Raw genomic sequence first — 25,803 nt, forward strand, 5'->3', positions numbered from 1 at the left:
ATCACGAGGTCAGGAGATCGAGACCATCCTGGCTAATACGGTGAAACCCCGTCTCTACTAAAAAAATACAAAAAACTAGCCGGGCGCAGTGGCGGGCGCCTGTAGTCCCAGCTACTCCGGAGGCTGAGGCAGGAGAATGGCGGGAACCCGGGAGGCGGAGCTTGCAGTGAGCTGAGATTCGGCCACTGCACTCCAGCCTGGGCGACAGAGCGAGACTCCGTCTCAAAAAAAAATAATAAAATAAAATAAAATAAAATAAAATAAAATAAAATAAAGAAATAAATAGAAAGAAAGAAAGAAAGAGAGCAAGCAGGCCGGGCATGGTGGCTCACGCCTGTAATCCCAGCACTTTGGGAGGCTGAGGCGGGCAGATCACTTGAGGTCAGGAGTTCGAGACCAGCCTGGCCAACATGGTGAAACCCCATCTCTACTAAAAATACAAAAATTAGCCGGGTGTGGTGGCGGACACCTGTAATTCCATGGGAGGCTGAGGCCGGAGAATCACTTGAACCTGGGAGGTGGAGGCTGCAGTGAGCCGAGATTGCGCCACTGCACTCCAGCCTGGGCGACAGAGCGAAACTCCATCTCAAAAAAAAAAAAAAGAAAGAGAGTAGCTTGAGCAAAGGGGCGGCCTTTCTGAGAACTGTGTGAGAAACAGCGGAACATTCCCTCTAGCTGGAAAAAAATGAATTTTCGAAGAGGTCACGCTGGCTGTGGGTTCCTGCTTGGGGAGGAAGCAGCTGGGTGTCTCTGGCAGAGGGAAGCGCCCAGGCAAACATCATGCAAGGCCTGCTGGGTGCAGATGAGGTTTGACATGGTGTGACGATGTTGTTTTTTGTTTGTTTGTTTTTGCTGGGGGGTTGGTGGGGAGGGTTAGGAAGGAGAGGGTCAGTCCCGGTCCAAGGGGCCCGAAAGCAGGACGGTCTTGGATTTCCTTCCTGGGTGGTGGGCATGACGCAGGACTAGATCTGTGTCTGCCCCCACGGGCCTGTTGACTCAGCACAGTCGCCGTGAGTCAGCGTGTACCCCTTCTTAGGCAACTTTTGTCTATTCCTCTGCCCAACCCCTACCCTGCCCCTGTACTCCATGTGGCCAGGAGTCACTGAGACCCAGGTTCTTTTTTTTTTTCTTTTTCTTCCTTTTTTTTTTTTTTTTTGAAACAAGGTCACTCTGTTGTCCAGGCTGCAGTGCAGTGGTGTGACCATGGCTCCCTGCAGTCTGGAACTCCTGGGCTCAAGTGATCCTCCTGCCTCAGCCTCCTGAGTAGCTGGGACTACAGGTGTACACCACCACATCCTGCTAATTGTTTCTTTTTTGTTTTTGTTTTTGTAGAGACAGAGTCTCACTATGGCCCAGTCTGGTCTCAAACTCTGAGCTCAAGTGATCCTCCTGCCTCAGCCTCCCAAAGTTCTGAGATTACAGGTGTGCTACACTGTGCCCAGCCAGGTTATTTTTTCTTTTTTTTTGAGGTAGTCTTGCTCCAAGGCTGGAGTGCAGTGTCATGATCATAGTTCACTGCAGCCTGGAACTCCTGGGCTCAAGTGATCCTCCTGCCTCAATCTTCCTAGTAGCTGGGACTATAGGCGTGCACCGCAATGCCTGGCTTGAGACTTAGCGTCAAACCTCAACTTTTTTTCCAGAAAGGCTGCAGTGAGTCACTGTCTTTTTTTTTTTTTTTTTTTTTTCTTTTTTGAGACGGAGTTTCACTCTTGTTGCTCAGGCTGGAGTGCAATGGTGCGATCCTAGCTCACTGCAACCTCCTCCTTCCAGGTTCAAGTGATTTTCCTACATCAGCCTCCTGAGTAGTTGGGATTACAGTCACCCGCCACCATGCCCAGGAAATTTTGGTATTTTTAGTAGAGATGGGGCTTCACCATGTTAGCCAGGCTGGTCTCGAACTCCTGACCTCAGGTAATCCACCCACCTCAGCCTCCCAAAGTGCTGGGATTCCAGGCGTGTGCCACCGTGGCTGGCCTGTCTTCTCTAAGTTATACAGCTGCACCTGTAAGATGGAAATGGTCAAATATCTTCACCTCCTGCCCTCTCAGAAGCCAGGGCAAGACCAGGGGTTGTCAGTGATGCTAGATGCTGGTCAGTCATTCAACTTTCTTTGTTGTTGTTGTTGTTGTTTTGAGACAGAGTCTCGCTTTGTCACCTGGGCTGGAGTGCAATTGCACGATCTTGGCTCACTGCAACCTCCACCTCCTGAGTTCAAGCGATTCTCTTGCCTCAGCCTCCTGAGTAGCTGGGATTACAGGAACATGCCACTAAGCCTGGCTAATTTTTGTAATTTTAGTAGAGGCAGGGCTTCACCATGTTGGTCAGGCTGGTTTCGAATTCCTGACCTTATGATTCGCCCGCCTCGGCCTCCCAAAGTGCTGGGATTACAGGCATGAGCCACTGTGCCCGAGCTCAACTTTCATCCTTAGCACTCTCTCTCGCTCTCTCTCTCTTTTTTTTTTTTTTTTTTTTTTTTTTTTTTTTTTGAGACGGAGTCTCGCTCTGTCGCCCGGGCTGGAGTGCAGTGGCCGGATCTCAGCTCACTGCAAGCTCCGCCTCCTGGGTTTACGCCATTCTCCTGCCTCAGCCTCCCGAGTAGCTGGGGCTACAGGCGCCAACCACCTCGCCCGGCTAGCTTTTTGTGTTTTTTAGTAGAGACGGGGTTTCACCGTGTTAGCCAGGATGGTCTCCATCTCCTGACCTCGTGATCCGCCCGTCTCAGCCTCCCAAAGTGCTGGGATTACAGGCTTGAGCCACCGCGCCCGGCCAGCTCGCTCTCTCTTTTTGAGACAGCTCTGTCACCCAGGTTGGAGTGCAGTGGTGTGATCATAGCTCACTGCAGCCTGGAACTCCTGGGCTCAAGCAATCCTTCCACCTCAGCCTCTTTTTTTTTTTTTTTTTTTTTTTTTTTTTTGAGACAGAGTCTTGCTCTGTCGCTCAGGCTGGAGTGCAGTGGCACAATATCAGCTCACGGCAACCTCCGCCTCCTGGGTTCAAGCGATTCTGCTACCTCAGCCTCTGAGTAGCTGAGACTACAGGCACGTGCTATCATGCCTCACTAATTTTTTGTATTTTTAGTAGGGACAGGGTTTCACTGTGTTAGTCGGGATGGTCTCAATCTCTTGACCTTGTGATCCTCCCACCTCGGCCTTCCAAATGGTGGGATTACATGAGTGAGCCACCGCACCTGGCAATTTTAAAATTTTTTATAGAGATGGGATTTCACTATGTTGCCCAGGCTTATCTGGAACTCCTGAGCTCAAGCAATTCTCCCATGTCTGCCTCCTAAAGTGTGATTATGGGCGTGAGCCACCGTGCCCGGCTGTCTCCTCTCTTTGACAATCCTTCTGTGTCTCATTTGCCTCCTTCTCTTTCAGCCTTTAAAAATCATCCATCTGGCCGGGCGTGGTGGCTTACACCTGTAATCCAGCGCTTTGGGAGGCTGAGGCGGACGGATCACAAGGTCAGGAGTTTGAGACCAGCTTGGCCATTGTGGTGAAACCCTGTTCCTACTAAAAATACAAAAAGTTATCTGGGCATGGTGGTGTGCACCTATAGCCCCAGCTAGTCAGGAGGCTAAGGCAGGATGATCTCTTGAACCCGGGAGGCAGAGGTTGCAGTGAGCCGAGATTCCGCCACTGCACTCTGGCTTAGGTGGCAGAGTGAGAGTCCATCTAAAAAAAAAAAGAAAAAAATCCATCCAGCTGGGCACGGTGGTTCATGCCTGTAATCCCAGCATTTTGGAAGGATGAGACGGGTGGATCACAGGATCAGGAGTTCGAGTCCAGCCTGGCCAAGATGGTGAAACCCTCGTTTCTACTAAAAATACAAAAATTAGCCAGGCATGATGGTGAGTGCCTGTAATCCCAGCTACTTGGAGAGCTGAGGCAGAGAATTGCTTGAATCCAGGAGGCGGAGGTTGCAGTGAGCTGAAACCACTCCACTGCAGTCCAGCATGGGTGACAGAGTGAGACTCCGTCTCAAAAAAAAAAAAAACCATCCTAAGTATCAATGGACGACTGGATAAGTAATGTGTGGTATAGCCATTCAATGAAATATTACTTAGCCATAAAAAGGAAGGAAGGCCGGGCACAGTGGCTCATGCCTATAATCCTAGCACTTTGGGAGGCCAAGACTAACCTGGTCAACATGGTGAGGGTCTTCTAAAATTACAGAATTTTTGTATTTTTACAAAATAACTAGAATTATTAACTATTAAAAATACAAAAATTAGCTGGGTGTTGTGGCAGGTACATGTAGTCACAGCTGCTCAGGAGGCTGAGGCAGAAGAATCGCTTGAACCTGGGAGGCAGTGGTTGCAGTCAGCCCGAGATCGTGCCACTGCACTCCAGCCTGGGTGCAACAGAGTGAGACCCTGTCTCAAAAATTAATAATAATAATAATAAATAATAAAATAAAATTAAAAGGAAGGAAGCCTGGATCCATGCTACAACACAGAAGAACCCCAAAAACATGATGTTGAGTGACAGAAGCCAGACACAAAAGGCCACATAGTGTATGATTCCATTGATATGAAATGCCCAGAATGGATAAATTCATAGAGACAGAAAGTGGATTAGTGGATTTGAGGGCCTGGAGGAGGAGAATGGGGAGGTTTCTGTTTGCAGGGATGGAAATGATCTGTAACTAGAGGTGATGGTCACACAGTATGAACATACTTTAAACGGTCAATGTTTAATTTTATGCTATGTGAATTTTACCTCAATTAAAACAAAAAGCATCAGAGAAGGCCCAGGAGTTGTGGGGTGTGTTTGTAGTTCCAGCTACTCGGGAGGCTAAGGCAGGAAGGCCACTTAGGCCCAGGAGTTCGAGGCTGCAGTGAGCTATGATTGTGCCACTGGAACCCCGCCTGGGAAACAGAGCAAGACACTCTCTCAAAAAAAAAAAAAAAAAAAAAGTAAAAAAATGATCAGGAGAGGCCGGGCGCGGTGGCTCAAGCCTGTAATCCCAGCACTTTGGGAGGCCAAGACGGGCAGATCACAAGGTCAGGAGATCGAGACCATCCTGGCTAACACGGTGAAACCCCGTCTATACTAAAAAAAAAAAAACAAAAAACTAGCCGGGCAAGGTGGTGGGCGCCTGTAGTCCCAGCTACTCGGGAGGCTGAGGCAGGAGAATGGCGTAAACTTGGGAGGCGGAGCTTGCAGTGAGCTGAGATCTGGCCACTGCACTCCAGCCTGGGCGACAGAGCAAGACTCTGTCTCAAAAAAAAAAAAAAATTGATCAGGACAAATAATCAAAAGATGCTAAAATCCACAGGGGAAAGCTCAATGGGTACTAGGATATTCACACGGTCTCAGTGTATCTCCTTATAGGATTAAGTGTTCTGTGATGCTAGCCCCTGGTCAGTCATTCAACTTTCATCCCCCTTACAAACGGGGAGGATGGAAAGGGAGGAAAATGGCACCCTTATAGCAAGGAAACTTGACCAACTTTGCCCTGATGATGACAGCTGAACATCGCCAATGCTGGGAACTGACGTCAGGAACCTCCAGATATGATGCACCGGGTGGCATTGCTTCTGTGGTTTCTGCCGAAGACGCACAGCCTGAACCTGATCACAAGGAAATGGCAGGCCCGCTGGCTGCTGGCCATTCTGCACAACTGACCTCAGCTCTCCAAAAATGTCCATGTCATGAAAGACAAAGAAAGGCTGAAGAACCAATTCAGATTAAAAGAAATCAAGAGATATAAGGATTAGAATTAGCCGGGTGTGGTGGCTAGCTACTTGGGAGGCTGAGGCAGGAGAATCTGTTGAACTTGGGAGGTGGAGGTTACAGTGAGCCAAGATCATGCCACTGCACTTCAGCCTGGGTGACAGAGCGAGACTCTGCCTCAAAACAAAAGGATTAGATGCAACTCATGATGCAGCATTAGATCCTGGGCCAGCAAAGAAACATTGCAATAAAGGATTCAATTTTTTTTCTTTTCTTTTTTCTTTCTTTCTTTCTTTTTTTTTTTTTCTTTTTTTTGAGACTGAATCTTGCTCTTTCACCCAGTCTGGAGTGCAGTGTCACGATCACAGCTCACTGCAACCTCTGCCTCCTCGGTTCAAGCTATTCTCATGCCTCAGCCTCCTGAGTAGCTGGGATTACAGGCACCCACCACCATGCCCAGTTAATTTTTGTATTTTTAGTAGAAAAGGGGTTTCACCATGTTGGCCAGGCTGGTCTTTTTTTTTTTTTTTTTTTTGAGACGAAGTCTCGCTCTGTGGCCCGGGCTGGAGTGCAGTGGCCGGATCTCAGCTCACTGCAAGCTCCACCTCCCGGGTTTACGCCATTCTCCTGCCTCAGCCTCCCGAGTAGCTGGGACTACAGGTGCCCACCACCTCACCTGGCTAGCTTTTTTTGTATTTTTTAGTAGAGACGGGGTTTCACCGTGTTAGCCAGGATGGTCTCGATCTCCCGACCTCGTGATCCGCCCGTCTCGGCCTCCCAAAGTGCTGGGATTACAGGCTTGAGCCACCGCGCCCGGCCCAGGCTGGTCTTGAACTCCTGACCTCAGGTGATCCGCCAGCCTCGGCCTCCCAAAGCGCTGGAATTACAGGTGTGAGCCACCACGCCCAGCCACTGTTTTTTTTTTTTTTTTTTTTCCCTACAGGGTCTTGCTCTGTTATCCAGACTGGAATGGAGTAGCATGATCACAGCTCATGGCAGCCTCAACCTCCTGGGCTCAAGCAACTCTCTCACCTCAGCCTCCTGAGTAGCTGGGACTACAGGTACGCACCACCATATGCTGCTAATTTTTTCTAGTTTTGTAGAGTCAGGGGTCTTAGTATGTTGCCCAGGCTAGTCTTGAACTGTTGGCCTCAACCAATCCTCCCTCCTTGGCTTCTCAAAGTGTTGGGATTACAGGTGTGAGCCACTGTACCTGGCCCAGTAAAGCCTATTATTTGGGCAACTAGCAAACTTTGAATACCGACTGGGGCAAAAACTATAGTATGTTTATACAAGAGGATGTCCTTGTCCTTAGGAAACACACAGCAAAGTATCTGAAGGCAAAGGAACATGCTGTCTACAACTTGCTCTGAAATCATTTAGTCAAAAAATGCATATATACATATGTGTATAACGTATATGTGCATATATATGGCAAATGTGGCAAAATGTGAGTGGTTGGTGAATCTGAACAAAGGGCTTATACAAGTTGTTCATGCTATTCTGTAACTCTCAGTTGTTTTTGTTTTTGTTTTGAAGTGGGGTCTTGCTCTGCTGCCCAGGCTGAAGTGCAGTGACATCCAGACTCAAGTGATCCTCCCACTTCAGCCTCCCAAGTAGCTGGGACTACAGGCGCTCACCACTACACCCTCTTAATTTTCTTTTTTTTTTTTTTTTTTTTTTTTTTTTGAGGCGGAGTCTCGCTCTGTAGCCCGGACTGGAGTGCAGTGGCCGGATCTCAGCTCACTGCAAGCTCCGCCTCCCGGGTTCACGCCATTCTCCTGCCTCAGCCTCCCCAGGAGCTGGGACTACAGGCGCCAGCCACCTCGCCCGGCTAGCTTTTTGTATTTTTTTTTTTTAGTAGAGATGGGGTTTCACCATGTTAGCCAGGATGGTCTCGATCTCCTGACCTCGTGATCTGCCCGTCTCGGCCTCCCAAAGTGCTGGGATTACAGGCTTGAGCCACCTCGCCCGGCCATCTTTTAATTTTTTGTAGAGATGGAGGTCTTGCTATGTTGCCCAGACTCATTTTGAACTCCTGGTCTCAAACGATCCTCCTGCCTCAGCTTCCCAAAGTGCTGGGATTACAGACGTGAGCCACCATCCCTGGCATGCAACTTTGTGTGTTTTCAATTATTTTCAAATAAAAAGTTAAAAAATTTTGGTCAGGCGTGGTGGCTCATGCCTGTAATTCCAGCACTTTGGGGGCTGAGGTGGGTAGATCACTTGAGGTCAGGAGTTTGAGACCAGCCTGATCAACATGGTGAAACCCTGTCTCCACCAAAAACGCAAAAACTAGTTGGACATGGGCCTGTAGTTCCACCTACTGGGGGGAGGGGACGGAGGCAGGAGAATTGCTTGAACCCAGGAATGGAGGTTGTAGTGAGCCAATGGCACCACTGTACTCCAGCCTGGGCCACAGAGCGAGACTTGGTCTTGAAAAAAATGTCTGGGCATGGTGGCTCATGCCTGTAATCCCAGCACTTTGGAAGGCTGAGGCGGGCAGATTCCGTGAGGTCGGGAGTTTGAGACCAGCCTGACCAACATGGAGAAACCTACCTCTGCTAAAAATACAAAATTAACTGGGCATGGTGGCACATGCCTGTAATCCCAGCTACTCGGGAGGCTTAGGCAGAAGAATCTCTTGAACCCAGGAGGCGGAGGTTGGGGTGAACAGAGATTGTGCCATTGCACTCCAGCCTGGGCAACAAGAGTGAAACTCCGTCTCAAAAAAAAAAAAAAAAAAAAAAAAAAAATTGGCCGGGCACAGTGGCTCATGCCTGTAATCCCATAATCCCAGCACTTTGGGAGGCAGAGAAGGGTAGATCACCTGAGTTCAGGAGTTTGAGACTAGCCTGGCCAACATGGTGAAATTCTGTCTCTACTACAAATGCAAAATAAGCCAGGCGTTGTGGTGTGTGCCTGTAATCCCAGCTACTTGGGAGGCTGAGGCAGGAGAATCAATTGAACCCTGGAGGCAGAGGTTGCAGTGAGCCGAGATCGCGCGCCACTGCACTCCAGTCTGGGTGACAGAGGGAGATTTGTCTCAAAAAAAAAAAAAAAAAAAAAAAATTGCCTGAAGATTTCTGGGATACCCATGTAACTATCTCCTACCAGAATGGTTCTCCCATGCTCAGCCCTACCTGCCTTGTAGGTGATCCCCTCAAACCCAGCACCTCACCTCCTCCCAACCCATTCCTTCTTCCAGGATCCTCACCACCAAGCCAGATACCAAGGAGTAAGCATGGCTCCCTTCTCTTCTTAACCTCTGGCCTGCACACTTTCCCTTCCAACTCTGCCCCTTCCTCTTGGCATGAGCCTGTCCCTCTGCTGGGATGTCTTCCCTTCAGCTCACCTTTCAAGGCCAAACCCCACTGGATGTCCTCTTGGACGCCCTCCAGAGTGCACCCCTGTCCATAGAACAGAGTGTGACATAGGGCTGGAGCCTTAGCCATACTTGTTGAATACATGAAAGAACAAATAAATAACCCTCCCAGGCAAAGTCCTCACCCATCACCTGTGTACCCCAGGCCCTTCCCAGATTCCATGCCTTTCTCTGGCCCAGCCCTGAGCCCACCACACTGGGTGTGTGTGCGTCTAGCTTTTTCTTCCCCAGACTGGAAGTTCCTTCAGGGCTGGGCTCCAGGCCTTTCAGGGTCCCCATTCTTTCCACAGGAACAGAGGGAGCTGCAGGAAGGCTGTGCAGCATGACTGATTTGGGAAAAGGCAATTGATCAAGGCTGGGCGTGGTGGTTCATGCCTGTAATCCCAGCACTTTAGGAGGCCAAGGTGGGCAGATCACTTGAAGTCAGGAGTTCGAGACCAGCCTGGCCAACATGGCAAAACCCAGTCTCTGCTAAAAAAATAGAAGCTGGGCGCGGTGGCTAACGCCTGTAATCCCAGCACTTTGGGCGGCTGAGGCGGGCGGATTACAAGGTCAGGAGATCGAGACCATTCTGGCTAACATGGTGAAACCCAGTCTCTACTAAAAATACAAAAAAAAAAAAAAAAAAAAAAAAAAATAGCCGGGCGTGGTGGCAGACACCTGTAGTTCCAGCTACTCAGGAGGTTGAGGCAGGAGAATGGCATGAACCCGGGAGGCAGAGCTTACAGTGAGCTGAGATCGCGCCACTGCACTCCAGCCTGGGCGACAGAGCGAGACACCGTCTCAAAAAAAGAAAAAGAAAAAATTAGCCAGGTGTGGTGGCACACACCTCTAATCCCAGCTACCTGGCAGGTTGGGGGAGATGGGGGCTGAGGCAGGAGACTCGCTTTAACCCAGGAGATGCAGGTTGCAGTGGGCCAATATAGGGCCACTGCACTCCAGCCTGGGTGACACAGTGAGACCCTGTCTCAAAAAAAAAAAAAAAAAAAAATAGAAAAGAGAATTGATCTAATTGAGCCAGATGGGCTGAGGGCCAAAGATGTGTGGGGTATGGGGGTGGGACTAGGAGGCTGGGGAGACCCTTTGAGTCACAGAGGGTAGTAAGGAGGAAGTGGGTTGCTTTCTGGGAGGGCTGAAAGAAGGGTGTGTGTGTGTGGATGTGTGAGCATGTGACTCCTAGTGTGTGTCTGAGGTCTGAGGCTGCAAACGTACTCCTAGGCTCCTTGCCTGGTTGAGTGGGTTTTAGCGGTTTTTTGTTTGTTTGTTTGTTTGTTTTGTTTGAGACAGGGTCTTGCTCTGTTGCCCAGGCTGGACTGCAGTGGCACAATTTCGGCTAACTGCAACCTCAGCCTTCTGGGTTGAAGCGATTTTCCTGCTTCAGCCTCTCGAATAGCTGGGACTACAGGCGTGCACCACCATGCTCAGCTCATTTTTGTATTTTCAGTAGAGTCGGGGTTTCACCATGTTGGCCAGGCTGGTCACGAACTCCTGACCTCAAGTGATCCATCCGCCTCTGCCTCTCAAAGTGCTGGGATTCCAGGCGTGAGCCACCGCGCCCTGTCGACTTTTAGGTTTGTGAGTGTTTTAGATCAGCGAGTCCTGGGGAATCTTGGTGCATGGGCTTGCATTTGCGCGTCCGTGGCTATGGGTCCATGAGCCTCTCAGGACGTGACTGGTCTCAGTTTCCAGGGTTTCTGGGAGGCTGTGTTTTTGTCCCAGCTCCAGAGGTGTCCCGCTCTGGGTGTGTATTGGGGGATGGGGATGGGGTGCGTGGGCGTTCAGGAGGTTGGGTGTGCCCGCCACTCCGGGTTCGGCCCGCGTCTCACTGCATGCTCGGCCTGGGTTTCCGAGGGTCCGCGTGTCCCAGGCCGTGCGGGTGGAGGGTGGGCAGGGACCCCGGGAGGCCGGGCGGGGGGCGGGGGCGCGCTGGGCCGGCCCCGGGGCGGGGCGAGCCTTCGAGGGCTGGGGGCGGGGCGGCCCGGCCGCCTCACTTCGGCTAAGTTGGCGGCGCGGAGGCTGGCCCGGGACGCGCCCGGAGCCCAGGGAAGGAGGGAGGAGGGGAGGGTCGCGGCCGGCCGCCATGGGGCCGGGGGCCCGGGGCCGTCGCCGCCGCCGTCGCCCGATGTCGCCGCCACCACTACCGCCACCCGTGCGGGCGCTGCCCCTGCTGCTGCTGCTAGCGGGGCCTGGGGCTGCAGGTGAGGGGCCGGGACCTGGCGGATGGGACGAGGGCGGCAGAGAGGGAGTGCAAGAACCCCCAAGGCCGGGGCTGGGGGCGTTCATGGGAGGCAGGAACCAGGGTCGGGGAAGGGGCGCAGGATCCCGGGGTTGCATGCCAGTCCTGGAGGTCCCAGAGGTTCAGAATGGGGAGGACCCCAGAGGCCCAAGGAACAGGGACCCTTGAGCGATCAGAGCAGAAGATGAAGGGACCCAGGAGTCCGAGACTGGGAGCTCGAGGTGCGGGGATCAGGGACTCGAGGTGGGGAGGGTGTACAGAGTCCGGGACTCGTCCCCATCCAACTCACGCCTGGAGTCCTGGGTAGGTTATGGTTGGGGGCCCTGGTACTCTTAGGCCGGGGACCTCTCGCACAAAAGCCCCCCCACCCCGCCCCCGACACCCGGGGCGGGCCGGGCCCGGCGGGGGGTGGGGAGGGGGCGCGAAGTTCTGGGAGCTCTGAACTCGGAGAAAACTTCCCAGACCGGCGCGCAGCAAGACCCGGAGCCGGATTCCGAGCCGGAGCCTCGGCGGCGCGCGCGCCCCCTCCCCCGCCCGCAGCCCCGCTCCCTCCTCTGGCCGCGGGGACCCGGAGGCCCTGGGACCCCGCCCCTGCACGGGGAGGGGAAGGGGCGAGGACTCACGTGCTCCCCTTCGGCTCCAGCGCCCCCTCCCCACGGCCGGAGCCCCTCCCCAGTCGGCCAGGGGCCCCCCGCCCCTCCTCTTCTCCTCTCTCCCCTCCCCCGCTCGGGACAATGGCCGCGCCGTCTAGACACCCCCTCCCCCCGGCCGGCCTCGCGCTTTCTTTGCCAGACAAAGCGGGACCCGCGGCAGGGCCGGGGAGGGGGCTGCGGGGGCACCCCCCTCACCGCTACGGGAGGCCTGGTGGGCGGGGGAGGGGCGCCGGCCAAGGCCCCTGGCCAGGGGTCCCAGACGCCACTGTGGGGCTTGGCGCTGGGTGGAATGGGGGTTTCGGGAGTGAACGGCCTCCCCAGCCCAGCCCCGGGGCCGGACGGGACAGGACCGGGCAGGAGCAGCCGCCTCCGCCGGACCAGCGGCGCACACACATGGCCTGTGACACACTCGCTGGCACACACAGCTCTAGGTCAAGTAACAGAGATGCAAACCTGCACACACACAGCACACTCGCAGACATGCACACCTGGCTCAGGAAAGACACACCCAGCTTCACATACACAGCTCACACATTGCACACACAAATATGATCACACATACTGTGCATCACTAGTGCAAGGTGTGGTACACACGCTGCCTGCACACACTCAGACAGCACACAGATGAAGACTCAAGGACATGCTTACACCCAGCTCACACATGCAGATGGACAGACACAGCCAACCCATACACAGACACACCAGTGCACACACAGGTCACACCAACACACAGCTGTACACCCAGATACATGGTTCGCATACACAGATACACAACAGACACAGCCTGCATACAGACAGCACACACATCTGTGCACTCCTGTATGGGTGTGCAGCTCATACACACATGGGCACACCCACGCTGACATGCATGTACAGATAGACTCACATGTAGCTGCACAGGGACACAATAGATGCATGTCCAAATCCACATACAGACTGACACACAAGCCCGTGCACGCACACACATGTGGCTCACATTGCCTACAGCTCAGCGTGACCCATAGCCCATGTTATGAGACCCACAGCGTGAGTTCACGAACACCCACAGGTCCTGGTGTGGGTGGTAGTGTCCAGTCGGCTTGTCCTGTGGGGAAGGCGACATATATCATGTACGCCCATGCTCAGGATCAGTTCAACTCATTCTGTCACTCACCCTCACCCTCTTGTTTTCTATTTCTTTCTGTCCTTCTCTCTCTCTCTCTCTCTCTTTTTTTTTTTGATACAGAGTCTCACTCTTCCCAGGCTGGAGTGCAGTGGCACGATCTCGGCTCACTGCAACCTCCGCCTCCTGAGTTCAAGCGACTCTCCTTCCTCAGCCTCCTGAGTAGCTAGGATTACAGGCGCCCGCCACCACGCACAGCTAACTTTTGTATTTTTAGTAGAGACTGGGTTTCACCATGTTGGCCAGGCTGGTCTCAAACTCGTCCTGTCCTCAGGTGATCCATCCACCTTGGCCTCCCAAAGTGCTGGGATTACAGGCGTGAGCCACTGCGCCCAGCCACTTTCTATTTCTTTTCTTTCTTTCTTTCTTTTCTTTCTTTTCTTTCTTTCTTTCTTTCTTTCTTTCTTTCTTTCTTTCTTTCTTTCTTTCTTTCTTTCTTTCTTTCTTTCTTTCTTTCTTTCTTTCTTTCTTTCTTTCTTTTCTTCCTTTCTTTCCTTTCTTTCCTTTCTTTCCTTTCTTTCTTTTTTTTTTGAGAGGGAGTCTTGCTCTGTCACCCAAGCTGGAGTGCAGTGGCGGGATCTCGGCTTACTGCAGGCTCCACCTCCTGGGTTCATACCATTCTCCTGCCTCAGCCTCCTGAGTTGCTGGGACTACAGACACCCACCACCACTCCTGGCTATTTTTTGTGTTTTTAGTAGAGACGGGGTTTCACCTTGTTAGCCAGGATGGTCTCGATCTCCTGACCTCTGATCTGCCGGCCTCGGCCTCCCAAAGTGCTGGGATTACAGGCGTGAGCCACTGCGCCCGGCCCGTTTCTTTCTGTCCTTCTCTGTCTTCTCCTGGTCTATCTGCTTCTAGTTCATTGTTTTGTGTCTTTCTGTTTTTCTCGATCTTCCTTTCTCCATCACCCTCTTTTTGACACGAGCACGCATGGACATACACACTGTGTCCCCACACCTGATCGAATGCACACAGTTCTCCACTAGCTCAGACCCAGCCACACCCTGGACCCGTCTGGCAGGACAGTTAGACTATGCCACACCCTAGAGGGACATAGCCCTTAGGGATGGCAATGTTGGACAGGGCAGCACATGCCTTGTGCCAGTTGCCCCTCCCTTCAACACACACCCTATTCCAGCAACGCCCAGCGCTGGCTGCTCCTGGAGATGCTGTGCTCACTCGTGGGTACATGCCTTGGTCCCTCTCCCAAGAGCACAACGCAGGCCTGCCTGGCTGGAGTAGATGCCCATCAGGGAAAGGAAGACCCACGGCCTTAGGACCCCCTGCCCCTTCCCCTTCTATTACCCCTGAACCTGGACTTGAAGCCCCAGACCTCCCTGTAACACTCAGCACCCTTACTTCCTGTCTCGGCACACCCCATTCTGCACATCTTGGCTCTGGCAGCTTCCCGAGTCCCCACATCTGGCACAAGACAGCCCCTCCTCCTGCCCGCCCCTGCTTTGTGGTTCCCAGGGCTCGAGCTGGCAGGGACAGCTGCAGTCTCAACAGCTGGGGCTGGGGCGGCGGGGGGGGGGGGGGGGGGGGGGGGGGGGGGGGGGGGGGGGGGGGCGTGGGAACTGTGGATGGGGGGACTCCCTGCATCCGCAGAGACGCCCCCAGCCCCATGCAGCTGTTGCCTGGTGGAGGGAGGGAGGGGGTTTGTCACTTGGGCCTGGGGTTCCTGGGCACCTGGCTGATCCTCCACCTTCCTTCGCCCCCACACAGCCCCCCCTTGCCTGGACGGAAGCCCGTGTGCAAATGGAGGTCGTTGCACCCAGCTGCCCTCCCGGGAGGCTGCCTGCCTGTGAGTGCCTGGCTCAGAGCCACCAGTGGGCCCTGTGTGGGGGGTGCGATTTGTCTTCTCCCTCTGCTTCTGTGTTCACCATGGATGTCTCTACCACTTCCTACATGTGTGTGGCTTGGGCAACCTCTTGTGTTTCCCCATTGGAAACTAAGCAGGGGCTCTGCAGTCTTCTTGGCCTGGGTTCAAGTCCCACATCATGTTGCTGACCATCTAGGAATTAAACTCTTTATGTCTCAGTGTCATGGTCTGCAAAATGGACCTAGTAATCCGAGCTTCACAGTTCTTGGCCACCTGAGGTCACATGTAAAGCCCCCCATGAGACAGGTATTATTCAATCAACAAACTGTCAGGCACCAATGGCAGTGGCTCACACCCTCCATGCCCCTCCCGTCTCTCAACATTTAGTGGTGGGGGACATAGGAGGCCTATAATACAGTCCTACACTGTCACTTACTTGCAGTGTGACTTTGGGCTAGTCACTTTCCCTCTCTGATCATCATTGCACCTGTGAAATAGGGTATGCTTCACCCTGGCGACTGTGAAGGCGCTTAACAATTTAGTTGTTAGATATCGCAAGGAAAGGCAGGGGGTTGTGGGGAGCAGAGCAGAGGCTGGGAAAGAGCTGAGCAGAGACGGAAAGAGCTCAGTTTGAATTCTGGGGTCTGGGACACCTTGAGCATTCAAGCTTTTTGAGCCTCAGTTTTTGCATCTGGAAAATGGGGCAATAATAACTCCTGTATGCACTCAGCATACATTAACTGCTCAGAATACAGTATGTGCTCAACACATAGGCATTATTATAAATAATAATGGTAGGGAGGCAGGAAACAGGTGCTCTAAGGAGAAGTCTCTCAAGGTTATGAGGAAATGCTTGGCTCCTTTCATGCGATCATTAATAACAGCAGTTCACGCCGTAGCCATTAATTGACTCATTAATGTATTCATTTATTCAGCATCATGTGTGCCAAGTACTGGGTCAGTCCCAAGCTGGGTGGGTCTAGGGTGATTTTAGACCCAGAAGAGCCGCTTTGAAGTTACACCTACATTTATTTTGGCTGGATCTCCCACTCGGGCTCACCTTTGTGGAGGGCTGAGCCTGACTGAGGGGGTTTCCTGGGTGGGGCTGGGGGGTCTGCGATGGTGGGGCTGGATGGGGAAAAGTGTGACCTTACCTGGAGCCACACACCTGGGAGGGCGAGCGGTGGGGCCGGGCGCCTGCGCAGTGGAGCTCCGCGCCTGGAATACTGCCGACAGGTGAATGCGCCCGCGGCTGCCCCGCCCTTCGACAGGTGAATCACCGGCGTGCGCGGCGCCCGGAGCCCGGATCGCCCGGAGTGGAGCGGGCTCAAGCCTCCGAGCTGGGCTGGGGGAACCACTGCCTACACGCCCCCCACCCCCCACAAGTCTCTTTCATGGTCTCAAATACTCAAGTCCTTTCAAGGATGCCCCAAGCTGTCACCCCACCCATGGATCCCCCAAGACTCCCCCTCTCCGACCGCAGAAGATTCCATAGACCTCGTCCCCATCTCCTAGTCCTCGCCTCACCCGCTGTGGCCCCCCCGACCAGGTCTGCGCTCCCCACTCCGTCTCCCCCAAAGCTTAGGCCGTGGGGCGGGGCGCGGGCTGGGGCTGGAACCGGCCCGACCGGTCGGCGGGGGCGCGGGACTCAGAGCGTGGGAACCCGCCCGGGGCGTCGGGAGGGGGCCCGCGCGGGTCGCGCCCTGCCTGGCGGTGGGACCGGCTATCCTCGGCGCCCAGCTCAGCGCGCCCCCTCCCGACGCGCGGTCGCGGCCGCAGTGGTCGCCCTGCAGGCCTTGGAGGAGGGGGCGAGAGCTGTGCCCTCCGCTCCCAACGCCACCCGCACCTCTGCTTGCTCGGCCGTGCCCCGACCTGTTTCGCTGGGGGCCGGGGTGGGGGGGATCTTGCGGGTGACGCTGACTGAGTCAGCCGCTTGTTGAGCTCAGTCGCAGGCGTCTGGGACAAGCCGGAGGGAGGACAACCGCGCCAGGGACGGGGGAGGTAGAGGGGGGTGAGGGTTGGCAGCGTTGGGGGGCGGAGCTAGGACTCTCTGGCTTCTCCAAGCCCCTCCCTCTGACCCCGCTAGAGCGCCTTGGAGATTTCCAGCCTTAAGACCAACCCCTCCCATTTCCAATTTCTCACACTCCTTGGTGGGCTTGGGGAGGGGAGTGCAGGTTGAAGGACTACCCCCCCAAAGATGAAGGTACCGACAGTAGTGTCAGTTCCCCAACCCTCCACCTTCCCATCCCTTCATGGGAGGCTATATAAGTCCCAGGGAAGGGACCTGAGGGTTTGTGGGAGCCCTGCTGTCTGTCCCTGTGAGTGAGAGTTGCTCGTTTCCGCGTGGGATGCTGTGGCTTGGTATCTTGAGTGTTGGCCAGGCCATGGGGTCCAATTGGTGTGTCCCTCTATGTGTGTAGCTGTGGTTTCTGGGCCTATGTGTGCTTGGGTGGTTGTGTTCTGGGGTCTGAGACTTTTCTCCTTTCTTTCTTTCTTTTTCTTTCTTTCTTTCCTCTCTTCCTTCCTTTCTTCCTTCCTTCATTTCTCTTCCTTTCTCTTTCTTTCTTTTCCTTCTTTCTTTCTCTTTCTTTCTTTCTTCCTTTCTTTCTCTTTCTTTCTTTCTTCTTTCTCTTTCTTTTCTCTTTCTTCTCTTTCCCCTTCCTTCCCTCCCTCTCTCTCCTTCCTTCCTTCCTTCCTTCCTCTTCCTTCCTTCCTTCCTTCCTTCCTTTCTTTCTTTCTTCTTCTTTCTTTTCTTTCTTCTTCTTTCTTCTTTTCTTTCTTTCTTCTTCTTCTTTCCTTCTCTCTCTCTCTCTCTCTGTCTCTCTCTCTCTCTCTCTTTCTCTCTCTCTCTCTCTCTTTCTTTTTCTTTCTTTAGATTGAGTTTTGCTCTTGTTGCCCAGGCTGGAGTGCAGTGGCTCTGTCTTCACTCACTGCAACCTCTACCTCCTGGGTTCAAGCGATTTTCCTGCCTCAGCCTCCCAAGTACCTGGGATTACAGGCATGTGCCACCACACCCAGCTAATTTTTTGTGTTTTTAGTAGAGACAGGGTTTCTTCGTGTTGGTCAGGCTGGTCTCAAACTCCCGACCTCAGGTGATCCACCTGCCTCGGTCTCCCAAAGTGCTGGGATTACAGGCGTGAGCCACTGGGCCTGGACAAGGGTCTGAGACTTTTGATTTGCTGTTCCCTCTGCCTGGAATGCTGTTCCCCATAAATCCCCATGCCCCCCTTGTTACCTTCAAATGTCTGTGAAAACAGAATTCCACCTCCTCAACCCCATCATTCTATCCCTTAGCCCTGTGGTTTAGCTTCCTACTGCTGCTCTAACAAATTACCACAAACTGGATAGCTCGAACAACAGTAATTCATTGCCATGAAGTTTGGAGGTTGGAAGTCTGAAATCAAGGTTTCGGCAGGGCTGAGCCTCTCCATGGGGACCCAGGGGAGAACTGACTCTTGTAGCTTCCGGTGGCTCCAGACATTTCTTAGCTTGTGGTTGTCTCACTCCAGTCCCTGTCTCAGTCTCCTTCTCTTCCTTCTCCCACCCAAATCTCCTTTTGGCTGCCTCTCTCATTTTTTTGAGACAGAATCTTGCTCCGTCACCCAGGCTGGAGTGCAGTGGCGCAATCTCAGTTCACTGCAGCCTTCAACTCCCAGACTGAAGCGATCCTCCCACCTCGGCCTCCCAAGAAGCTGGGACTACAAGTGTGAGCCACCACTTCCAGCTAATTTTTTATTTTTATTTTTTAAATGGAGTCTCTCTCTGTCACCCAGGCTGGGGTGCAGTGGCATGATTTCGGATTACTGCAACCTCCGCCTCCCAGGTTCAAGCGCTTCTTCTGTCTCAGCCTCCTGAGTAGCGGGAACTACATGTGTGCACCACCATGCCCAGCTAATTTTTGTGTTTTTAGTAGCGACGAGGTTTCACCATATTGGCCAGGCTGGTCTTGAACTCCTGACCTCGTGATCTGCCCTCCTCAGCTTCCCAAAGTGCTGGGATTACAGGTGTGAGCCACTGCACCCGGCCTTTTTTTTTTTTTTTTTTTTTTGGAGTCTCCCTTTGTCACCCAGGCCGGAGTGCAGTTGTGCAATTTCGGCTCACTGCAACTTCCGCCTCCCGGGTTCAAGCGATTCTCCTGCCTCAGCCTCCTGAGTAGCTGGGATTACAGGCTCCTGCCACCACGCCAGGTTTTTTTTTTTTTTGTTTTGTTTTGTTTTTTTTTTTAATGGAAAAAAGGTCTCCCTATGTTGCTCAGGCTGTTCTCGAACTTCTGTCTTGAAGTGATTGTCCTGTCTTGACCTCCCAAAGTGTTGGGATTAGTCGTGAGCCTTTCGCTTGTATGAACACTTGTTACTGAATTTAGGGCTCAGGTGAATACTTCAGAATAATCTCATCTTGACATCTCTCATTTAATTACATCTACATAGCCAGGTGTGGTGTCGTGTGCCTATAGTCCCAGCTACCCAGCTACTCCAGCCTGGGTGACAGAGCAAGACTCAGTCTCTTAAAAAAAAAAAAAAAAGAAAAGAAAAGAAAAAAATTACATCTGCAAAGAGTCATTTTTTAAAAAAAAATAAGGTCCTAGTCACAGGTTCTGGGACATGGACATAACCTTTTCAGGGGCTGCCACCCAACTGACTACATCCTTCATGGTTCTGATGGCTGTCACCACCCCCTGCCAGCATGTTGTGTATTAATTTGTTATTTCTATATGTTCTCCTTGCCTGGACCTTGCTGCAAGGATCCAGAGGGGTAGGGACCACTTTCATTGTGTTTGTTACTGTATTTGTATTGCTCAGGACATAGTAGGTCCTCAGTAAATCTTCATTGCATGAATGAATGTGTGTTTTGTTTTGTTTTGTTTTGTTTTGTTTGGGACGGAGTCTCACTCTGTCACCCAGGCTGGAGTGCAATGGCATGACCTTGGCTCACTGCAACCTCCACCTCCCGAGTTCAAGTGATTCTCCTGCTTCAGCCTCTTGAGTAGCTGGGACTACAGGCGCACACCACTATGCCCAGCAAATTTTTGTACTTTTAGTAGAGACAGGGTTACACCATGTTGGTCAGGCTGGTCTTGAACTCTGACTCCAAGTGATCTGCCTGCCGCAGCCTCCCAAAGTTTTGGGATTACAGGCGTGAGCCACCGCGCTCAGCAAATGTGTGTTTGCTGCGCTGTTTCCCTGTGTGTTTCTTGCCTGTCTGGTGTGTATCTTTGTGTCTGGGGCCATCCTGCCCTGTGCTGCCCGACCAAGCCACCTCTGCCCACAGGTGCCTGCCTGGCTGGGTGGGTGAGCGCTGTCAGCTGGAGGACCCCTGTCACTCAGGCCCCTGTGCTGGCCGTGGTGTTTGCCAGAGTTCAGTGGTGGCTGGCACCGCCCGATTCTCATGCCGGTGTCCCCGTGGCTTCCGAGGTGAGAGGGGAAGAGTCTGGAGGGGAGGCAGGCGGGGGTGTCGTCAGTCCCAAACTAACCCTGTCCTGTTCCCTCCAGGCCCTGACTGCTCCCTGCCAGATCCCTGCCTCAGCAGTCCTTGTGCCCACGGTGCCCGCTGCTCAGTGGGGCCTGATGGACGCTTCCTCTGCTCCTGTCCACCTGGCTACCAGGGCCGCAGCTGCCGAAGTGACGTGGATGAGTGCCGGGTGGGTGAGCCCTGCCGCCATGGTGGCACCTGCCTCAACACGCCTGGCTCTTTCCGCTGCCAGTGTCCAGCTGGCTACACGGGGCCTCTATGTGAGAACCCCGCCGTGCCCTGTGCGCCCTCGCCATGCCGTAACGGGGGCACCTGCAGGCAGAGTGGCGACCTCACTTACGACTGCGCCTGTCTTCCTGGTGAGTGAGCCCTACTCAGGGGAGGCAAAGGGATGGGCGTGGGGACATCAGGCCAGCCCGACGGTGACCATCCTTGCCCCCTTCCCTGCTAGGGTTTGAGGGTCAGAATTGTGAAGTGAACGTGGACGACTGTCCAGGACACCGATGTCTCAATGGGGGGACATGCGTGGATGGCGTCAACACCTATAACTGCCAGTGCCCTCCTGAGTGGACAGGTGGGCACTGGGGCCAGAGGGAGCGGGGAGGCAGGCCTCGGGTGGACATGCTCCAGGTAGCTGGACTGCTGCATCTGTGTGCCACAGGCCAGTTCTGCACAGAAGATGTGGATGAGTGTCAGCTGCAACCCAACGCCTGCCACAATGGGGGTACCTGCTTCAACACGCTGGGTGGCCACAGCTGCGTGTGTGTCAATGGCTGGACAGGCGAGAGCTGCAGTCAGAATATCGATGACTGTGCCACAGCCGTGTGCTTCCACGGGGCCACCTGCCATGACCGCGTGGCTTCTTTCTACTGTGCCTGCCCCATGGGCAAGACTGGTGAGTGGCTGTTTCCTCTGCAGGGAGCCATGGATGGTTTTTAGGTGGGGCAAATAAGAAGTCTGACTTGAGTGTTAGAAAGATTATGCTAGGCTGCGCACAGTGGCTCATGCCTGTAATCACAGCGCTTTGGGAGGCCAAGATAGGAGGATCGCTTGGGCCCAGGACTTTGAGACCAGTCTGGACAACATAGTGAGACCTCATCTCTACAAAAACTTGGTAGGCTGGGTGTGGTAGCTCACGCCTGTAACCCCAGCACATTTGGAGGCCCAGTCAGGTGGATTGCTTGAGTTCAGCAGTTTGAGACCAGCCTGGGCAACATGGCAAAATCCTGTCTCTACCAAAAATACACAAAATTAGTTGGGCATGGTAGTGCATGCCTGTAGTCCCAGCTACTCTGGATGCAAAGGTGGAAGGATGGCTTCAGCCCAGAAGGTGGAGGTTGCAGTAAGCTGAGATTGAGCCACTGCACTCCAGCATGGGAGACAGTGTAAGACCCTGTATTTAAAAAAAAAAAAAAAAAAAAAGAGGCCAGGCGCAGTGGCTCACGCCTGTAATCCCAGCACTTTGGGAGGCCGAGGCTGGCGGATCACGAGGTCAGGAGATCAAGACCATCCTGGCTAACACAGTGAAACCCTGTCTCTACTAAAAATACAATTAGCCAGGCTTGGTGGCACGCGTCTGTAGTCCCAGCTACTTGGGAGCCTGAGGCAGGAGAATGGCGTGAACTTGGGAGGTGGAGCTTGCAGTGAGCCGAGATTGCGCCACTGCACTCCGGACTGGGTGACAGAGCGAGATTCCGTCTCAAAAAAAAAAAAAAAAAAAAAAAAAGATTATGCTGGAGGCAACTTTAGAGGGGAAGTTGCTGGGAGAGGAAGCCTGGGAGAGACTTAGGAGGAGGCTGACATTGCACTGATGCATGCAGAAGCCATTGGAATTGGGGAACTCCTGGGAGTTACCTTTGGAAGTGGCAAAGATCAGAGAACATGTTTAGGAGGGGAACATGGATATAGAAAGAGGGCATAACATGGCAGAGGGTATTACAGAAGCAAAGGCTGGAAGGCAGGCATGGTGGCTCATGCCTATAATCCCAGCACTTTGGGAGGCTGAGGCAGGCAGATCACCTGAGGTCAGGAGTTTGAGACCAGCCTGGCTAACGTGGTGAAACCCCATTTCTACTAAAAGTAAAAAACATTAGCGGGGTGTGGTGGCGCATGCCTGTAATCCCAGCTACTCCGGAGGCTGAGCAGAAGAATCGCTTGAACCCGGGAGGTGGAGGTTGCAGTGAGCTGAGATCGCGCCATTTTACTCCAGCTTGGGCAGCAAGAGCAAAACTTCGTCTCAGAAAACAAAACAACAACAACAACAAAACAATATGCATTTTGGGCAGAGCAGGAAGGTCTCACTATGACTTCTGCCTACCACTTCCCAGGCCTCCTGTGTCACCTGGATGACGCCTGTGTCAGCAACCCCTGCCACGAGGATGCTATCTGTGACACGAATCCGGTGAACGGCCGGGCCATTTGCACCTGTCCGCCCGGTTTCACGGGCGGCGCGTGTGACCAGGATGTGGACGAGTGCTCTATCGGTGAGGGGAGCTCCATCGTCTGTGAATGGACCAGGAAAGAGGGGAGAGGAGGGGGTCCCGTCCAGCCACGCCCACACTGAACGCACTCTATCCGGCAGGCGCCAACCCCTGCGAGCACTTGGGCAGGTGCGTGAACACACAGGGCTCCTTCCTGTGCCAGTGCGGCCGTGGCTACACTGGACCTCGCTGTGAGACCGACGTCAACGAATGTCTGTCGGGGCCCTGCCGCAACCAGGCCACGTGCCTTGATCGCATAGGCCAGTTCACCTGTATCTGTATGGCAGGTGGGTGGTGGGCGTGGCCTGGGCGGGTCCTGAGGCAGGGGCGGGGCCAGATAAGCACGCGGATGGGGAGCTGAGCAGAATGGGGTGGAAGTGAGTTTGGAGTGGGACCCTTAGAGACTGAAGCCCGGAGGGAGGTGGGGTCGGGGCCAGAAGGGAATCCTGTGTGATTCTGGGGGCTTGGTCAAATGGAGTCAGTAGAACCTTAGGTGGGCTGGGAGTATTCTTGGCCTTAGGACCCTCTCGGCAAGGGGTTGGGGATAGAGAGGCAGAGTCGGGGCTGCTGTGAGGTCAAGGTGAAGCCTGCAGACAGTCTTGCAGTGAGCCTGGGCAAAGGCTATGGAGGGCCCTGGGGCTGGGGGCTGGGGACTGGGGAAAGGGCTTAGTCTGGGGACTGGGGAGAGAAGGAAGGGTTTGAAGGCAAGGCCTCTGCGGACACCCATGAGCCTTGGGCCAGTTGGGACCACAGCTGGGTGACAGTCCAGGCTGAAAATTAAGGTTGGGCTGGGAATGTGGGAGTGGGGACGAAGGCTCGGGGGATTTGTCGATGAGTAGGAAGGGAAGTACCTCCTTCCTTGCACCCCGTTCACACCACAGGGCAGCCCCCACTTTCCTAAGCCCTGTTCCCTGCCCCAGGCTTCACAGGAACCTATTGCGAGGTGGACATTGACGAGTGTCAGAGTAGCCCCTGTGTCAACGGCGGGGTCTGCAAGGACCGAGTCAACGGCTTCAGCTGCACCTGCCCTTCGGGTGAGGACCTTGGAAGAGGGAGCCTGAAAAACATGTCTGGGAAGGGACGAAAACTCCAGGGTGGGTATAAAACCACATTAGCGGATAACTTACAATAGAAACCACAGGTTATGAAGCACATTGAAGTTAATTTAAATCCAAGTAAATGGGTTTTTCCACCCAAACAAGGTGGGATTGGAGTGGGGTGTACTGCTCTCACCCTTTCTGGGCCTCTGCTCATCCCATTCCTCACCCCAGGCTTCAGCGGCTCCACGTGTCAGTTAGACGTGGACGAATGCGCCAGCACACCCTGCAGGAATGGCGCCAAGTGCGTGGACCACCCTGATGGCTACGAGTGCCGCTGTGCCGAGGGTGAGGCGGGCCAATGACAATCCGACAAGAATCAGGAGGCGGGGCTTGTGGGCGACAGGGCCAATAACAGACTTGGGGAGAGCTTGGGGGCGGGGTTGTAGCAAGGCAGGACCCAGTGACAGAGTTGGGGGGTGGAGCCAAAAATGCATATAGACTGACATAAGGCTACCTGTGGAGCCAAAGGGTTGGGCTGGGCACAGGGTGCGTGTGACTGAATGGGGAGGGCCCAGTACCTTCCCCTGGCACCTGCCATGTGCTCCCATCTCCAGTGGGGGGTGGGGCAGAAACAGGGCTGGAGGTGGGGCCACAGCTGGGGGTGGGATTTAACTGTGGGAGAGTCTTGGCTAGGGACAAATTCCGGAGCTTGTAGAGGGGTGGAGTGGAAGTTAAGTCGGGGCGGGGGGCAGGGCCTGTACTGAGCCTGCCTCCTGACAGCTTGATGGGCAGGGCCTCAGATAGAGCTGAACCAGGATTGGTCCGAGGCCTCACCTGTGGGCAGGCCCCTGGCAAGTGGGCGGAGCCTGACACTCTTGGCCCCGCAGGCTTTGAGGGCATGCTGTGTGAGCGCAACGTGGATGACTGCTCCCCTGACCCATGCCACCATGGTCGCTGTGTGGATGGCATCGCCAGCTTCTCATGTGCCTGTGCCCCTGGCTACACGGGCACACGCTGCGAGAGCCAGGTGGACGAATGCCGTAGCCAGCCCTGCCGCCATGGCGGCAAATGCCTAGACCTGGTGGACAAGTACCTCTGCCGCTGCCCTTCTGGGACTACAGGTAGGACCGGGGGCTGGGGCAGAAACAGCACTCCTGAAGGGGCACAGAGGGTTTGGGTAGGTTGCATTAGTGGGGCACAGTGGTGACTGCTGCATGCCATGTTCCTGGCCACCAGGTGTGAACTGCGAAGTGAACATTGACGACTGTGCCAGCAACCCCTGCAGCTTTGGAGTCTGCCGTGATGGTATCAACCGCTACGACTGTGTCTGCCAACCTGGCTTCACAGGTGGGCAAGTGGCTGCCATGGAGAGGGGGTCCTTAGATCGAGGGTGAAGTCGCTCGTTTCTGTGGGCCTGTTTTGCCCGTATCTTTGCAGACTCTTGTCCAACGAGGTTGTCCGTGCTTTGCCCTGAGTCTGTGCTGTCTCATTGGCATAAGGTTATTTCGAGATTATTCTGGAGGCCGGGCGTGATGGCTCATGCCTGTAATCCCAGAGCTTTGGGAGGCCAAGGCAGGTGGATCAGTTGAGGTCAGGAGTTTGAGATCAGCCTGGCCAAAATGGCGAACCCCGTCTCTACTAAAAATACAAAAATTAGCCGGGCGTGGTGGTGGGCTCCTGTAGTCCCCGCTACTTGGGAGGCTGAGGCAGGACAATTGCTTGAACCCAGGAGGCGGAGGTGGCAGTGAGCCAAGATTGTGCCACTGCACTCCAGCCTGGGCGACAGAGTGAGACTTCATCTAAACACACACACACACACACACACACACACACACACACACACACACACGATTATTCTGGAACATAGATGAAAGTGTC

The 25,803-nt window shown here is 53.9% G+C and overlaps 1 protein-coding gene across 2 annotated transcripts in view; it reads left to right on the forward strand.

Annotated features, from left to right (window-relative positions):
• The first annotated feature begins 11,059 nt into the window (after positions 1–11,059).
• Positions 11,060–25,803, forward strand: part of NOTCH3 (notch receptor 3) — a 42,398-nt gene continuing 27,654 nt past the window's right edge. Inside the window, exons 1-12 of one of the 2 annotated variants that reach the window (XM_010361541.2) lie at positions 11,060–11,261; positions 14,840–14,918; positions 20,205–20,347; positions 20,426–20,764; positions 20,857–20,979; positions 21,067–21,300; positions 22,733–22,888; positions 22,987–23,172; positions 23,806–23,919; positions 24,157–24,270; positions 24,813–25,046; positions 25,162–25,272. In XM_010361541.2, coding sequence (XP_010359843.2) covers positions 11,144–11,261; positions 14,840–14,918; positions 20,205–20,347; positions 20,426–20,764; positions 20,857–20,979; positions 21,067–21,300; positions 22,733–22,888; positions 22,987–23,172; positions 23,806–23,919; positions 24,157–24,270; positions 24,813–25,046; positions 25,162–25,272 — 1,951 coding nt within the window. In that variant the 5' untranslated portion in view covers positions 11,060–11,143. The remainder of the gene's footprint in view (positions 11,262–14,839; positions 14,919–20,204; positions 20,348–20,425; positions 20,765–20,856; positions 20,980–21,066; positions 21,301–22,732; positions 22,889–22,986; positions 23,173–23,805; positions 23,920–24,156; positions 24,271–24,812; positions 25,047–25,161; positions 25,273–25,803) is intronic. The other variant, XM_030936934.1, reaches the window with a different exon arrangement.

This window comes from Rhinopithecus roxellana, chromosome 8 (genome assembly GCF_007565055.1).
Source record: "Rhinopithecus roxellana isolate Shanxi Qingling chromosome 8, ASM756505v1, whole genome shotgun sequence".
Classification (NCBI taxonomy): domain Eukaryota; kingdom Metazoa; phylum Chordata; class Mammalia; order Primates; family Cercopithecidae; genus Rhinopithecus; species Rhinopithecus roxellana.